Source organism: Condylura cristata, unplaced genomic scaffold, assembly GCF_000260355.1.
Source record: "Condylura cristata isolate star-nosed mole 26May11 unplaced genomic scaffold, ConCri1.0 scaffold00007, whole genome shotgun sequence".
NCBI classification, from domain to species: Eukaryota; Metazoa; Chordata; class Mammalia; order Eulipotyphla; family Talpidae; genus Condylura; species Condylura cristata.
The window spans coordinates 48,685,466-48,703,311 of record NW_004567108.1 but is presented as its reverse complement, the minus strand read 5'-3'; the positions used below and the strand labels follow the sequence as shown (position 1 = coordinate 48,703,311).

At 37.1% G+C, this 17,846-nt stretch overlaps 1 protein-coding gene across 1 annotated transcript in view; it reads right to left on the bottom strand.

Moving 5' to 3' along the window:
* The window catches only part of IL6ST (interleukin 6 signal transducer), a 43,792-nt gene extending 26,683 nt beyond the window's left edge, over positions 1-17,109 (bottom strand). The window contains exons 1-3 of the mRNA XM_004678311.2: positions 16,914-17,109; positions 7,243-7,332; positions 1,228-1,306 (exon numbers count right to left, since the gene is read on the bottom strand). Of these exons, the coding sequence (XP_004678368.1) occupies positions 1,228-1,291 (64 nt within the window). The 5' untranslated portion in view covers positions 1,292-1,306; positions 7,243-7,332; positions 16,914-17,109. The remainder of the gene's footprint in view (positions 1-1,227; positions 1,307-7,242; positions 7,333-16,913) is intronic.
* Positions 17,110-17,846: the final 737 nt, after the last annotated feature.

Sequence of the window (17,846 nt, the reverse complement as noted above, 5' to 3'; positions counted from 1 at the left end):
TATTGTCTTCAATTTATAGATTAGGAATTTGAATCAGAGATTAAATGACAAGCCAAAATCCTGTATCTGTTAAGTAGGAGAAGTAGGATGGTATTATATTTAAATGTGATATGTACAACTACTATCCAACGGGTAATCCAGATGGTGCTGGAAATCAAGTCCTATAGAGAATGAATAAAACAATGGGTAAGTACAGGTTGGAGAAGAGAGGACTGGAGGAGACACATGAAAGCTGTCTTTCAATACTTGAAGAAATGAGCAGTGGGCCTATTCCACAACAAGGATTAACAGGAAAACTATAAGCAGAAAAATTTAGGTTTAAATTTGAGGTAAGACTTTCTAAAGAAAGATTTTAAAAAAGCTTTCTGTCGCTTTTAAGTATTCAAAAAGAAGCTGCACTCCTAGACTTGGAGAGGACTTAGTTTTTCTTCCTTCCAATATGTCAGACTTACATTTTTATGCTATATTGTGTTTCTATGAGATAAGTTTACTGAGTATGTGCTTAGATGTCATGGCTATGATCAACTGCTAAAACTTTCTGCTTACTTGGCTTCTATACTTAACCTCATTGTAAGCTACTAAGAACCAGTTCTCAGAGAGGCAACAGGAGATTTACCAATGTGAATAGTGCCCTTTATTCTGGTTTCACAACCATAAAGCTGCTCAGTGGATATCTTTGGCCAGTAATAAGTAAAATACTGAGTTGTGCCTTCCTGGTGACCTAGGAGCTTAGCCCTATCACCACTACAGCCTGAGTTCAATCAAGCCAGGGAGCTAACCCACATATGGCACAACAGATCTCTCGTCTCACCTACTGCTCCCTTTAGCAGTATATTTCAGTAAATCTGCCTGTTCTGCTTCCCTCTCTGTCTCTGGTGAAGCCTCTTACCACTCCTGCACCCCAGTTCTGTATGAATAATTAAATCTTAAAAAATAAAAAGACAATTTTCTTTTCCTACCTTAGTTATTGTTGGTATAATTAAACAGCATTTAGAATTACTGTTTCAACTCAAATTATACAAATTATAATTTATCTAGAATATTTTTTGACCTCCTAATATCCTTTTTAAGAGACCATAATTCTTTCAATAATGATCATGGAAAAACGAAATATGTAAGTTGAATTATATAATAGGCATAAGCTAATTATATTAAAAACAAAACAAAACAAAAAACAACAACACCTAATCTGTAGGAGTGGGAAGAAAGATATTTCATGAGCCTTACCTATACATTCAGAGGTGAGAGCAAAAAACAAGGCAGGTACTATCCAAGTCTGTAACGTCAACATCTTGTACAGATATTTCTGTAAAAGATAAGTAATGTTACTTCAAGTTTTTCTATTCTATGTATAAGTTTAAACAATTTATAAAACTCTTTCATTTCCATTGTAAAGTTGTCTTCCTTAAGTGTAAATTTTTTATGAAAATGCAGAAAACAAGTTTACATAGAATATTGCTATGAAATGTAACATACTTTAAGTTTAATTAAGGGAGCAATTCTATTATATTACGTCTTGCATTCTAAAACTGGCAAAACTCATCATACACAACCTCAAAAGATACTTGAAAAAATGGGGGAAAACTTTGTAATTCATAGCATGACCACAAACATTTCCTAATATATGAAAAATGCCTACAAATTACTAAACACTAACATCTAGTAGAAAAATTGGCAAGCTCAGTTGAATAGTAAATTTATAGAAAAGGAAAAATAAGAAATTCAAACATGAACAAATACTTTCAAAACCATACTTAACAATGAGAATGACAAGTTAAAATTACCCAGATAGGAATGTATGATAATACAGACACCCTGGAAAACAATTTGTTAGTTCATTAATAAGTCAAAGCATATCAGCAGACTCAACATTACCACTCCTAAGCATGAACCAAGAGAAATAAAAATATATGTTCACAAGGAGACTTATATTCATAACTTTAATAGCTTCATTCATAATAGTCCTAAACTGGAAGCAAACCAAATGTCCATCACACAATAAAAGGATAAACAAATAACCAAACAATGGTTTATCCATCCAATGAAACACTATTCAGTGATATAAGGAATGAACTAGTGAAATAGCAATGAAAGCGTCATGCCAAAGTCGTCAGGCTGTTTAGTTCTATTTTTAAGACATTCCAGAAATGGCAAAACAAGGCTAAGAGAAACCAGACCAGGGATTTAGCTATGATTGACGTATAGGACGGTAATAGTTATGGGGGCACAAAGGAATTTTGTGGGAGGGACAGAAATATTATATGTCCCAACTGCCAATGATGATTAAGACTCTACACATTTGTCAAAATTCACTGAACCACGTCAATTGTAAATGCTCTGAGATTTAACCCTGTTTTCTTTTTGCTGAAGGGGAGCAGCAGGCAAGAGAGGAAAGGTCTGCTGCACCATGTGGGTCACCTCACTGGCTGGGGAACGAACTCATGCTGCAGTGGCTGCAGACAGCTTAATAGTGCGTGCACCAGGGAGGGCCCTTAACCCATTTTTAAGCAAAAAGGTTAGCCTGGCAATTTTATGGAAACTAACATTAGGCATGAGACTCCTGAGTCAGAGACAAAAACTACTACTCAGATTAACAGCAGTAATCAGAATATCAGCATTTTCTTTCACCGTTGCCTAGCTCCAAATCCCAGAGTGGGATCACTGGGAAGACTCAGGTAATATTTGCACATGCAGTGGATTGTTGTTACAGTAGAAAAGACTGAACTTAGGAAATGCACATCTTACTAAATGGTAGTAAGCATGCTTGCCCTCTGTTTTAGAAAGAAAACTGAACAAAGTCGTACACAAACCAACCTTTGCTCTATAGATACCACTTCTACCTTTCAACTTAGAAAAGATAGTCTAGAATAAAAGGTAGGCAGGTTGCTAATATATGCAGAAATGTGCAACAGCTGTGAGGAATTGTGTCCTAACAAATTTTACATTAAAAATTGATGAATTTTTATTGTTCATAAATTAGAACTCAATGAAAAACAAACTACTGAGAGACAAGGTGTACAGATAAAAGAAATACATGCTTAACTCCACCAAAGACAGGTATAAGAAGAAGGCTCTGATATTTTACTCATTAAAGTTGAAAAGTAGAATCAGTCAAAAATCCATAAGCAGAGCCTCCCTGGTGGCGCAGGAGTTAAAGACTGTGCTGTCAAGCTATCGCCAGCCACTACAGCAAGAGTTCAATCACTAGCCAGCCAGAGAGCTAACAAACCACATGGCACAGCAGACACCTCCAGTGTCACCCACTGCTCCTCTCAGTAGTATATTTCAGTATATCTGCTTGCTCTGCTCCCCACTCTGTTTCTGGTGAATCCTCTCACCCACTGCACCTCTGTCCTATACCCCACTTCTTGTATGCATAAATTTTTTTTTTTAAGATTTATTTATTTATTCATACAGAACTGGGGCATAGGCCATAGATGTGGAGGGTGAGAGACTTCACCAGAGACAGAGCAGAAGCAGAACAGGCAGATCAACGAAGTACACTGCTGAGGGGAGCAGCGGGCAGGTCAGGAGAGGTCTGCTGCGCCATGTGGATCTCCGGGGCCGGCGGGGATTGAACTCATGCAGAAGTGGCTTAAGCTTCTCAGTGCTGTGCTTTAACCTGCTGCGCCACCAGGGAGGGCCCTGCATAGATATTTTTTAAAAGCTTAATTTTAATATTTGTAAATGAGACCTCAGTCAAAAATGAAATTAAAAGTCTATCCAAAGTGTATGGTCAATTTTGCAATACTGATAAAAATTTAAACACATATGTTTGAATACTAAGTGATAAAATACACTTAGTATTTTATCCTATAGACATGACTAAACTACATGAGAATTTTTCACTATACAATTGTTAGTAGTGAAAGGTTGAAGCAACTACATGTTTGTGTGTGAAGAGACTAGACTATGGCACATATATATTATACACATAGCCATAAAAAAAAATGAGGAAATTCTAAGTATATAAACATCTAAAATACTCTTGGTTAAGATATAGACCACTAAAGGGTATTAGTGGGGGGAAAAACAACAAAAAATATAAAACATTTTATATGATGTGTAAACTAGTGTATACTATCTCTACAGGGAGACTTTCTACTATTCACTCTTTGCAGCCTCCAATACTGTACCATATAACTTTAGTATTTAGTAAAAAATACAGTTTAAATTAAAAAATACTAGAAGTATACATTTTTTCTCCCATGTAAAACTGTTACTTTATGGTTGAGAGCTTCATAGCAGTACACTTGGAACACACTCCCTAACCATGTTACAGTTACAGTGTAACAAAATTATTTGACAATGAACTGTTTTTTGGGAGAAAGGGGGAGAAACTACATTTTGAGTGATAGTGCAAAAGCTCAAAGGGCCTGTAATAAATTCGAGTTTGGCAACTATGGATTTATACCCTTGTACAGCCAGAACCAGATGCCAGCACTGCTGTCCTGTGATTTTCACAGATACAGTCCACTAATCACTTGTTGGTGATGAACTAAATTAGGTGTCTGAAACTGATTTTAGAGTGAGCATATTATCTGAATTAAGTCCTTTCTGTGCAGTCATCACGACCTTCCTCTTCAGCCTAGATTGCCTGTTTGTCTCAAGAATACTGCACCCAAGTTATGGATGCAACAAAGTGACTTCATTGGGATTGCTGGTCCTCATGCCCTGTGTGATCAGTATTCTAGCTCTGTGTAACAACCCTGAAGTCAATCAATGCCTTCAACAAGTAGTACTGCCAGGTAAAGTGTAAAAAACTAGATTGCAGTAACCATTTTTCTCCACCTGTTTTATTCTTTACTTCACCACTTTAAATAGTTATATCAGAAAAATCCACAAATCCAAAAAACAAAATTAATTATCTCAGTATGAATTTAAAATAGTACAAGATCATATAATTCTGACCATCTACCCAAGCACTTTTTTTTTTTTTTTAAGATTTATTTATTCATGCATACAGAACTGGGATACAGGCCAGAGTGGGGAGTAGAACAGGCTGACTGACGAAGTACACTGCTGAGGGGAGCAGCAGGTAGATCACCTCTGGGGCAGGCAGGGGATCAAACTCATGCTGAAGTGGCTTTAGCTTCTTAGTGCTGTGCTTTAAGCTGCTGTGCCACCAGGGAGGGCCCAAAGTTATTTATAATTACTTCAAAGCAATGTGAGCAGTGTCATAAAACACAAAAGGAAACAAGACGAAGGTAGGATTCATATTTTAAGAAAGAAAGTAGTATTTCAGGGGCTCTCCCTGGTGGGGCAATGGATTAAAAGCACTGCATTATGAAGCTCTCCAAAGCCACTACATCAAGAATTCGATCCCCTGTCGGGCAGCTGACCCACATGGCGTGGCAGACCTCTCCTAACCCACCTGCTGCTCCCCTCAGCAGTGTATTTCAGTGGATATGCCTGTTCTGCTCTCCATTCTGTCTCTGGTGATTCCTCTCACCCACCAACACCTCTGGTCTCTACCCCAGTTCTGTAAGCGTACACAAATAACTCTTTAATAAAAAAAAAAATTTTCCTAACTTTTAAAGACTTGTCAGTTGTTGGGTCCCAGCCGGGATGAGCCTCCCCAACCACCCCCGGAGCTTAAGCACAAGATCATAATAGGAAGACGACATCTTGCCACTTGTGTGAGTGGCTTAACTGATTAATATCCACCCTGATCGCAGTGGCACATGTGAGGGAGATTTCCTCCTGCCCCCCGGCCAACATCCTGAGATTAAGGGTATAAAAGGGAGGCTGGAAAGGATAATGAGAGAGAGAATGTTTGCTGCAACCATCTATGTGTGCTGACTCTTCAACCTCAACGTCCCCCCTACAGACTCGTATCCCTGCCGTGTGGGTGCGGCAGTCAGTGAGATGTGACAAGGGAGTATCTACTAAGGCTTTTGACTTCGCAGTCTAAATCTAAGCAATGGAGACACAGAAGAACCATATGAATTATATAAAATACCATCAACTTCATTTTGGGATTTATTTTGCTTTAAAATGGACAGAATTGACATTTTACCCCTCCTTTCACTCTGCTAACAATAACCAATCTGAAATTCTCTTATTAGCATTATCCTTTTATCTCTGGCAGAATTTATTATGCATGTATTAGAACTGCATATTACATATACTGACTTTGCCTGAAATCTGCATATTGCCTGGAAAGCATCAATGAAGGAAAAACATAATTATTAACCACAAATACAGGAAGGAGTTATTCTAAGAAGTGAGTGGTTCTACAATAGCACTATTACAGTTCAACACATTAGTGTGTTGAAAAGTACTCTGTCTAAAGATGCATCACAATTAAGTAGTATTAACAATATGGTAACAAAGTTAATGATTTTCATTTAAAAAATGTGAAAGCTTATCATTCTCATTCACTTTTATTCCCATAGATTTTTCAAATGGGAGAAAAAGCAGTGGAGTTATAATTAATATTTAATAATCTTACCATTTATAAATGATTTTTATTATCTACAGATTATGAATTTTTGGTTTCTTTCATATTTGAAACAAGTGTAGCAGTATATAGCATGAAAAAGCATGATTAAGACATTTCATTTACATTGCATGTTAAGAAGAATGTCAGTAGAAAGTTTATTACTGTTACTCTTATAATTGTGAAACAATAGATATATACTACAATTGACAAATAGAATGCAAAATAATGCTTGTTCAATAAAAGTTGAGCAGGAATTAAGATGGGGAAATTTCAATATGGTACATGTCACATACAATACAGCATTACTCTGAATAAATTTACAAGTTTGATCATGCCTACTTTAGCCATTATTAAAAAATTATACAACTCTGCTCTATTCCACTAGTACTGATTATAAATTTCATAATAACTAACAATTGTAGACATTTTACTTAAAAGTGCTTTCATTACATAAAGCACTTTCACCTAAATTATTTCGATTCTCCGACAATCCTAGAAGTAGATGGGTAAGGAAGGGATTACAAATCTATGCTTTTAAGTCTTTTTAAATGATTTACAATGAGATTGAAAGAAAGGTTCAAGATTTCTCACATGTTCTTCTGCTCTCACACATGCAATACCACTCACCAGAACTCTTACAAAGGATGCAACCTAAGTTAACAAACCATAATCACCTAAAGTCTAGTTTATCTCAGCATTCATCTCTGGTGTTATATACTCTATGAGCTTCGAAGGACAACATTAATTACTAGAACTTTACTAAAGAAACAAAAACTTGGACAGGGTAAATTACTTACCTAAATCACAAATTTATTAGTAAGTAAAGGAACAAAGATTTGAAACTAAGTCTTCTGTTTCCAAATGTCATGCTTTTCCATTGGGTCTTACTGTAAAAAGAAGAGAGCATTATTTAGAAAGCTGGCTCTAACAAAATGTATTGTATGTAGACTTTTAAAAGCCCATGCCTGATTGTAAACTTTCAGGTTTTCTGAAAGAATCCTGCTTTCTTTAGCTTCTGAGCTTTAGTATAAAATCATCCCCAAAAAACCTGTACAAGTGTATTCAAGTATCCTAGTCTTATTTCAGTACATACTTGTAAACATTTTTGGCTTCTCTGCTTCTAAGCCAAACTTCCTTGATGAACATGATAATGGAAAACGTGAAAGGGTCATTCTGTTGAACTTGACTAAAACAGTTCAATTGAGTATCTAACAGGGTACTTTTTGTCTTCCATTAGTACTGGTTAAGGTTACTTACTCAACTACCAAAGATTAAAAAATCATTTTAAGGTTAGCTCAGTATCTGGTTAAGTTTTAGCATAAGTAGTGGAAGCGACAGACCCGAAAACCCAGAACACAGCTGAGAGTATCTGATTATAATCTTGTTATTACACCTGAATGTCTGAAAGTTAAACTGGTCCCACAAGTAAATTTCCATGAAATTGCCAGGCTAATCTCCTTGCATGCAATTAGGGTTAAATCTCAAAACATTCACAATTGGCACAATTCAATGAACTGTGACAAATGTGAACCATCTTGTCATCATTATGGCAATCAGGTCATAAATTATTAATATTCCTCACCCAAAATTCCTTTGTGCGCCCTAACATTTATTTCCTCTCTTCCATACCTCAGCCCAAGCCAAACCCTGATTTGGTTTCTGTTAGCCTTATTTTGTCATTTCTCAAATGTCTTATGAATAGAACTATATAGCACATATAGCCTGCTCTGTGACTTCATTTGGCATGATGCTTTTGATTGCTATTTCACTAATTCATTCCTTATAGTACGGAGGACTCTAATAAGGACACTTTAAATAGTCTCAGTTTACTGATGCTCAATTCATTTTTCCTCTATTTTTTATTAAAGATATTGTCTACTGCTATGTCTTACCAATCTTTTCCTCTGCAATGTCTAATCTGTCATTGATTCTAACTAGTGTATCTGTTACCTCACACATTGTATTTTTTATGTTTAGACAATTTGGGTCCTTTCATGTCTCTACTTAAATACACAGAACAGTTATTCTAATCATTTTAAAGTTTTTGTCTGAATGTCTGTGGTAACTGTAACATCTACATCCACTCTGGGTTAGTTATTTTCACTCTTTATCATACACTGTATGTTTGTGCTTACTGCATGCCTGGTGGTTTGCGATCTGATATCAGACATTTTGAATTGCACTTTGATGGAAGTTGGAATTTATTTACTCCTAAACACTTTTTTCAGGACATAAATTACTTGTGAAAAGTCTGAACCTTCCAGGTCTTGCCTTTAAGGTTATGTTGGGTGTGACTGAAACAGTGTTTTTACTAGAGCTAATTATTCCTTACTACTAAGGAAGAACCTTCTGTGTACTCTAGCCAATGTCCCACGATCAAGATGTTTTCCAACCTGGCAGTAGAAGGAAGGTACCATTTCTGATTCCATGTAAACCCCAAATATTTTTTACTACTATCCCTTTAAAGGTTCTTTTCCTGGACTTCAGTAGATTCTTTACATCATATACTGGTCAGCATTCAGATGACTTGTTAAAGGTACCCTCTGAAACTTTGAAGAGTTGTATTGTTTCCAAAAGCTGGTTTGTTGGAAAGATAAAACAGACAAACCTCCATTCAAGGAGGAGAGAAAATGCGACTAGGTAGAATCAGAATGGAAAGTTACAGACATCTCAGAATACACAGGCTCTTAAGACCACAATGCACACCTATGCCAATACATCAGATAACCTAAGAGAAACAAAATTTTAGAAGCAACGATCTTGTAAACTGAATCCAAAGGAAAGAGAAAACCTGAACAGGCCAATGACAAGCAGGGAAATTTAAACAATAATGAAGTTTCCCAAAACAAAAAAAGCCCAGTACCATATCATTTCACTACTGTGATCCACCAAACCTTTAAAGACAAACTAATATCTATCCTTTTCAAATTCTACCCCCCCCCCAAAATAAAGGGAATGCTTCCAAACACATTTTATAAGGTCAAAATCACTCACTCTGATGCCAAAAGCAGGAAAGGATATCACAAAAATACAAAACTAAAGACCAGTATTTCTAATGAACACAGGTGTAAAATCCTCAACAAAACTTTAGCAAACCCAGTTGAACAATACTGTAAAAGCATACAGCATGACTAAGTGGAATTTATTCTAGGGATGTAGGATGGCTCAGCATACACAAAATTTACCACATCAACAAAGGGAAAGATTTTAAAAATCTTATGATCTTATTGAGAGATGCAGACAAGGCATCCACTTACATTAAAAACTCAAAAAAAAAAGGGGGATAGAACAAATACAGCTCAATATAATAAAGGCAATATATGCTAAGCTCACAGCTTAGCATCGTACTAAATGGTGAGAAACAAAAGGCTCTTCCTTTAAGATCAATAGTAGATGTTTGTATTCACTGCTATTTTTCAACAGTGTTGGAAGTCCTAACTAGAGCAATTATGCAAGAGAAAGATGTGAAAGCAATCCAAACAAGAAATCAAGCCATAAAAAAAAAATCACTATTTGCAAAAGACATAATACATTCCACTAAAACTATCAGAATCAGGTACAATCAGTACAATCTCTGTACAGTGAAGTGAAAGCTACAATATCAATATACATGAAAAACACAAGGAGCTAGAATAGATTAAAAAAAGAACCCCACCCATATACAATTGCATCAAAACAAATTAAATACCCAGGAATAAACCTAACCAAGAAGGCGAAACAATACCTGGTACAATGAAAACTGTAAGACATTATTAAATGAAACACACAAAGAGGAGGATAGTCCTTGATCATGGGTTGAAAGAATTAAGAGTGCTAAAGTAGCCATATTGTCTAAAGCAATATACAGATTAAATGAAATTCCTATCAAACTTTCAGTGGCATTCTTCAAAGAAATAGGGCAAACACTACAAAAACACAAAGACTGCAAACAGCCAAAGTAGTTCTGAGATAAAATTAATAATGGAAGTATCACACTCTTAGACTTCATACTGTATTACAAATCTATAGTAATCAAAATATGATAATGAATTAAAAGTCTACAAATAAACCCACACTAACAAATGAACATTTATAGCAAAGAAATCAATAAAATACAACAGAGAAAGGAAAGTTTCTTTTATGAAAAATCTGATAGCCATATGAAGAATGAAGGTAGACCACTATCTCACACCATACATAAAAATGAATTCAAAATGGATCAAAGACATGGGTGTAATATCTGAAATCATAAATATAGAAAAGGAAAACACTGTGAGACACAGCTTCGGGGGGCGTGATTTCAATAGCAAGGAAACAAAAAGCAAAAATAAACAAATGGAGCTATGTCAAACTAAAGCGTTAGCACAGGGAAATACACTAATATTAAAAAGCAAAGACACCTGCTAGCTGGGAAAATATTTACACATCATACATTTGACAAAAGGCTAATATCCAAAGAACTCATATAACTCAGCAAAAAAGAAATAACCCAATTTAAAAAATAGGGTAAATAGCTAAACAGATTATTTCTCCAAAGAAAACATACAGGTGGCAGGTAGGCACATAGAAAAAAAATGTTTAGTATCATTTATCATCCAAAAAAATGTAAATCAAAACCACAATGAGCTATCACCTTACTCCCATGAGAATGACCCATACCAAAACAGACAGAAACAAGTATTAGATATAAAGGAAAAAGAACCCTCTTACATGTTGGCAGAAACACAGACTGTCCAACCACCTACAGAAAACAGTATGGAGGTGTCTCAAATAGTATAACTGAAGTGCAATATTGTAATTCCACTCCTGGGTATCTACTTGAAGAGTAAAACACAAAACAAAACAATAAAGGGATTTATGTACTCCTATGCTGCCCAATGAGTGGATTAAAATGCAGCCCTCATACACAAAGGGATACTACTAGCTATTAAAGTAAAAAGGTGAAATCTTGCCATTTTTCAATAACTAGATAGAACTGGACAGGATTGTAATAAGCAAAATAAGTCAGAAGGAGAAAGATAAATATTGGATGACTTCAGTCATATGTAACACATGTAAAGTGTTTAGAGTCAATCTAGCTCATAATAAGTACTCAGTAAATGTAATAGCTAATATTACTAGTGTAATTCTTGCTATTACCAGAGTACTTTACCAGAAACCTATAGTTAACAATGTACTTAAATCTAACAATTAGAAATTAGAAATGTTCCTATTCAAGTCAGGATTCAAACAAGGTATTTGGAGTCATCACTTTTCCTACAATATTCTAGGAAAGCGCAACTAAAATATAGTACACAAAATATAAAAAAGAAAACTTGTAGATGACATGATCATGTATCAAGAAAATGAATGAGAAATTAGAAACTATTAGAACTTTTGAGGGTTTAATGTAACGAAAGATCACCAAAGTATAATAGCTTTCTTATTACCAATAATAACCAATTAGAAAATGTGAAATTAGAAAAAATTCTATTCAAGAGATCAAAAATTTATCTAGAAAAAAATTTAATCAGGACTACTCAAGAACTTGAGACATCAGTTCTTCATAAACTAATGTATTGATGCAATGTAACTTAAAATAAATTGCAAGATAGTCTATTGTAAAACTTTACAAATTAAAAAAATTACGTAAAATATAAAACTACCAAAAGCCAATTTTCAAAAATAACGTACCATCTACTAAAACGTACTATAAAATTTAATTAAAACATGGCAATGGCTGAGGAGTAGACAAATCAACAGTACCGAAGAAAAAATCCAAAAATTGGCCAAATATATGTAAGAATTTAATACCTGACAAAAGACAAAAACATCTCAGACCATGGTGGAAATAAAGGCTAGTCAATGAAAAGTACTGGGACAATTGATTCCACAGGCAAAAAATAAGAGCCCTATATACTCCAGATTAAGGATCTACATGCAAAAGCAACATTGTAAAAGTATTGGGAAAAAACAGTATGCTTATGATCTTCAAGTACAGAAGGTTGTTCACAAATTATCTGATGACCATATTCTCACCAGTTTAAGAAATAAAACACTAGACTTATAGACTTATAAAAACCAATAGCTCTTGCCCTTAGTAAGTTCAAAGTTTAGAGAGGAAGAATACACACACACACACACACACACACACACACACACACACACACACACCACTACAGAAGCAGAGAGAACACCCAGTGTAGTCAGTCCCAGCTCAGGAGAGGCCAATCCTGACGTAACTCTTAATTTTTTAACAAATGTAGCTCTTTTATCATCTATTAGCTAACTTACTTCTCCTTAAATGTCACTAAGAATACTAGATAGACATAGTCATGACATATAACTGAAGGTTTTCTAGACATAAAGTGGCCAACGTGAGAACTATACATCTTTAATTCTAATTGTCCGGTGAAGATTACCAATGGCAAAATCCCAGCACATGTCAGCTGACCACTTACACACACAATATTTGAAACACAGCTCTGATGAGTTTTTGTGCTGGGGTGGGAGAAGGAGAATTTTAAAGAATATTCCACAATAACAGATTGTGCAATCAATATGAAAAGCACTATTTAAAAGTAATGAAACTGATTCACCTTAGCAAAGGATGAAACAGATTAGTTTGAGGAAAGGAAATGAAAACTTCAAGGCCAGAATATTAAGGTTTGTATAGGACAACAGATTTCTTATGCTTAAAGGAATGAAGTTCAAGCTTTGAATATTTACACATGACGTTTTAATACAATAATTTATATTATAGCCACATTTCAAAAGATGTAGCTCTCTTATCCATGATCAATTAACTCATTTCTCATTAAATATCACTCAGATATACTAGACAGAATAAAAGAAACACCACAGCCATCATGACAATCACAAGGGTTTCTGAAGCTTTTCACATTGTTGACATTTGTTTCTTGAATTTCTATCTCCTGGTTTTCATGTAACCATACAATGTCACTTATTTTTTTTACCCTTTATCCACTTTACTGAATTCTCTGCTAGTTTTACTTCCTGATTATGAACTCACCCCCAAAGTATTCAGCATCTATTATTCTTTTAAAATACTAACTTCTTTCAAGACATATCATGTAAATTATTCAAACAAAATAATTTCAAGAATTCTGACTTGAACCTCTCTTTTAAATACAGTTACATAGCATGGTCTTAGATATCCTGCCTCTGCTCCAAATTTAACAGCCTTAAAAACGGTACACATATATACACATGTTCTCATACATTCCCACACTCTAAAAAAAAAAAATCACAACACTTATCTCCCCCGCCCCTTAATCCTCTTGAATTGCCTAAGTCGTTGGATTTTAATCCTCTTGAATTGCCTAAGTCGATGGATTTTATCTGCTGTCCTTTTCCTATCTAGTACAGTCTAGTTTTTCTCAGTTATAAATTATCTAGTCTTTTTTTTTCATCTGTCCCTTCCTTTTCATCCTCCATCGAGACCCACCTAATACAGGCACTGATCACTTCAACATTTAATAACTGCCTTCCTGCTTCCAGTGTCTTCCTGCCTACAAATCATTCTGAACATTATGGGTGAATGAATTTTTCTCTAAAGCAGTACTTGAAACTTGTCACTCTCTTTGACACTTTCTAAAGAAAAATAGAAAATATTTCAGCTATTTATGAACCTAATAATTTCACTTCAGTGTGCCTGTCCAATTTACCTTCTCCAACATTTAAAACCTAGTGTATGTAAGAAAAACCCTCTCCTCAGACTTCCCTGAGATTATCTTACCACTATACTTCCAGAAATGGCTAGCAAACAGCTTTCTACTCCAATCACATGCTTAAATTATTTTAGTAGTTCCCCAAATACAAAGCAAATATTTAAGGCCTTAATTTTACTTGACCTTACCATGCCACTCAAACCCTAGCAAACTGATTCACTTTTCTAACATACTTTGTTAATTTTAGAATTTGTGTATTATGTGGAGGGCAGAACCTATTTAGAGCAGGCAGGTTTAGAGGTTCTGGGGTGCCCCCTCCCTACTCTGTAACACACACATGCTATGCCCCTGCCTCTAGATTCTGTCACCCTCTGTTTGTAACTCAGATGAAACATCTGTGGAATTTCCCCCCGTTCTTGCAAAAAGCAAACATATTTATGTGTACAGTCCCCTAATAACATTCATAACAATATTGTATAAATATATATTGATGTCCTCAAAATCTAATATAAGTTGAGGCACACAGCAGGAAAGAGTGGATTCTATATAGTATGGCCTTATTATTCTGGTCACTGTCAGTTATACTATATATATCACTGTTAAAAGGGTTTAGATTAAGTCTAGTTGGGTATGAATTTTGGACCTACCACTTATTAGTCATGGGGCACTGAGCAAGTTAATGAACCTCTCAGTGCTGCAGATACCCTTTCCATTAAAAACAAAACAAAAACAAAAAACCTCAATTATGAAAATTAGGTGACTATTCAGGCAAAGTGCTAGAATGATGACTGACACAAAATAAGCATCCTACATGTATTTGTTACTATAACAAATATACCTTGATTATTTCTTATCCTTTTTAAAAAGAATTCAAATTAGAATGGGTTTTCTACTTTTCCCCTTACCCAAATTTTACCCAGGTTTTAAGGCTAACCTCATGTAAATCCTTTGATCATTCAACCCTTAAATGATGGCTCAAACATTTAAATGTCAATAGCATTTTTATCACTGCAGTTAATTAAAAATGCTTTACACCCTTGACTTTTTCACAGATGTTTGTCAACCAACTTTCTGTAATTATCTGATACAGGGCATCTGTGTGAGTTCCTACAGCCAGTACTAAGTACTTAAACAAAGCTCAACAGTACTTAAACAAATCTCAACTGATTATCCTACATTGTCTTTGCAATTAAAAAAAAATATATATGGTTAAGACTCTTGAGAACATTCTATGCTTCTCTAAAGCCAAGCCGAAATATATTAGAGCCAGGGAATTCTAACGCCCATTAAAATGAGACGCTCTAAAATAGTTTATGGGAGGAAAAACCCTCCCGGGAGTGGAGCTTAGAGACCAAATTGTGGTAGTGGATCCTATATGAGAAATCATCTTGTGAGCATAACAAAAAGGTCAAGAGTACAACATTTGCAATTACAAATCAAGGAACCGAGTCTCAATTTCTTTCTCTGCAGAGGATGTTTTACCACCTACTTCGCAGATAACATAATGAACATTCACACTAACATCTAATTTATGTGCTAACTCCTTTGGGAAATTTCTTAAATAAACTTCACACTACAAATCACAAATAAAAATGAAAGCGGTGAACACGTTTTCCACTATATATAAGAAACTGTATTAAGTTAATTGGCAGCATAATACTCAAATTACCTATGAGAAAATAAAACACGTACAATATTACCAATTAAGATGAAAAAATTCTTCTATAACATTTATCCTCTTTTTTGACACTTTCTCCTTCCCGCAATTTCTTCCATTTGTTATTAAAAACAAACGTTCAAAAGTATCCCAAAAGATATTAGGAAAGCACAACTTAGTAAGTCGGTTCTATACAAGTAACACACTAGTTTATAATTCAAAGATACTTCCGAAAAGGAATTAACAGGAATTCAAGAAAATAAGTCCATAAGGAGCAGCACATACAATGACCTGTTATCAGTAATTTCAAATTAAGAACTGTCCCAAGTGGAAGCCGGCAGTGCTGCGGAAAGTGTTTGTTTACAGCACTGCCTGGAGCAAACCCTCCCTCCAATCTTTTAGAAGATTCATCCTGGGATACTAATAAACATTTTAAAGGCGTATAATTTCTGAAGTTCCCAACACGGCATAAATTAAACTGAGATGGGTTTCCCGGATTGTTCAACCTGTAGTTACGAATAAAATGATGTCCTCCCACTGAAATAAACAGAACCGTGCTGCCGCGAACAACCTTTAGCGTGAGGGATAGAATGAAAATGGAAAGACAAGGACGCGCTGCCTTTAGGATACGAAGGGATGCCTCAGGAATGGCTGGAAATAGAGACGCCAGGAAGGCGTTAGGGAACAATGGTTGTAAGCACCGGGAACTTTCAGCACAGGGGGGGTGTTTCAACTTAAGGATGGAGAGATCTTTGGGGAAGGAACTTAATCTCTGAAAATTAAGAGTCAAGTGCGAGATATAAAGGGGGTCAGTAACCAAAAAGGGCCAGAAGCGAGTTTTGGGTGTGCGTGGGTTTTGGGGCGTGTGTGTGTGTGTGTGTGTGTGTGCGCGCGCGCGCGCGCTTATTTTTAGGGTCAAGAAACCCAGACTTGTGGAAATCAAATTCGGAAGTATGGGAGCAAGGCGAAGAAGGAATGTGGGGATTTCCAAGCTAGCACAGCCAAGTTTAGGAAGCCCGCTGTCTGGGCGCCCCTCTCCGGAGACCGGTGCCCTCCCGCCCCAGCACCTCCCTGAGTATCCAGTTCCGCCTGCCCGTCGGCCCCGACCAGGCCTTCGCCCTCACCAAACACAGCCCAACGCCCGGCCACGGTCCCTCCTCACCTCAGGCCACGGCGCCCCAAAGCTCCGCGTCTCAGCAGCGTTCGTTCCCCTCCACCCTAGCTGGCCGGGCCGGGTGCCGCGCTCCGGGGTTCAGCTACGCCCCGGCTGTCCCACGCAGCTCAGCGCGACTCGCAGGCCCCGAGGCGCCTCACTCCGGATCTGGCTCACTCCGGACTCGTTCCCGCAGGCTCGGCGCGCGGCCCTCCACCCGCGCCAGAGAGAAATGCACGCCCCCACCCACCCCGCGGCGATCCGCCGCGCCCCGCCCCCGGGTTTTGAGCCTGCGCGCTAATTGGTTCTCGCGAGACCCGGCGTGCCTAGCCATTGGCCCAGCGGTCTCCAGACGGTGAGGGGGCAGGACAGCAGGAGTCTGCGATTCCCGTAAGGCGGCTCCCGGCGTCCGGGATTCCGGGGGTTGCGCCCAAATCTCCACTCTTAGACGTGATGGAAGGGTTCCCCCACCTCCCCTCTGCGTACGGGAGAAGCGGAACGTTCCATTTTTCTGTGGAATAACAGGTCGTCAACTGAAGTCCGGGGGCTGCTGCCTTTTTTATCGCGCCGCCGAGGCCTTCCGTCCGGGCCTTCCGCGAAGGACTGAGCGGCTAGGAACCGCCGGCGTCGGTTGAGCGGGCCAGGGAAAGTGAAGGCTCGGTGGCCGAGGCTCCTCGAGAAATTACCCTACGTTGTGGCTGCGGAGGTTTCGGTCCTACCCTTATGTAAACGAACCTTACTTACCACTGCATCTGTTTTTAAGTTAGTAAATGCGTTTGGGTGCGATTGATCCGTGAACCCCAGAGTTGGTGACCTGCCAAGAAACTAGTTTTTCTTTGAGGTTTGTACCTCTGATCCATGATAAAATAACTGAAATAAAAACCTATTTCATTGTAATTTTCTCTTCCCCTGCTTACCCCTGGCGTGGAAAATGAACCTTTA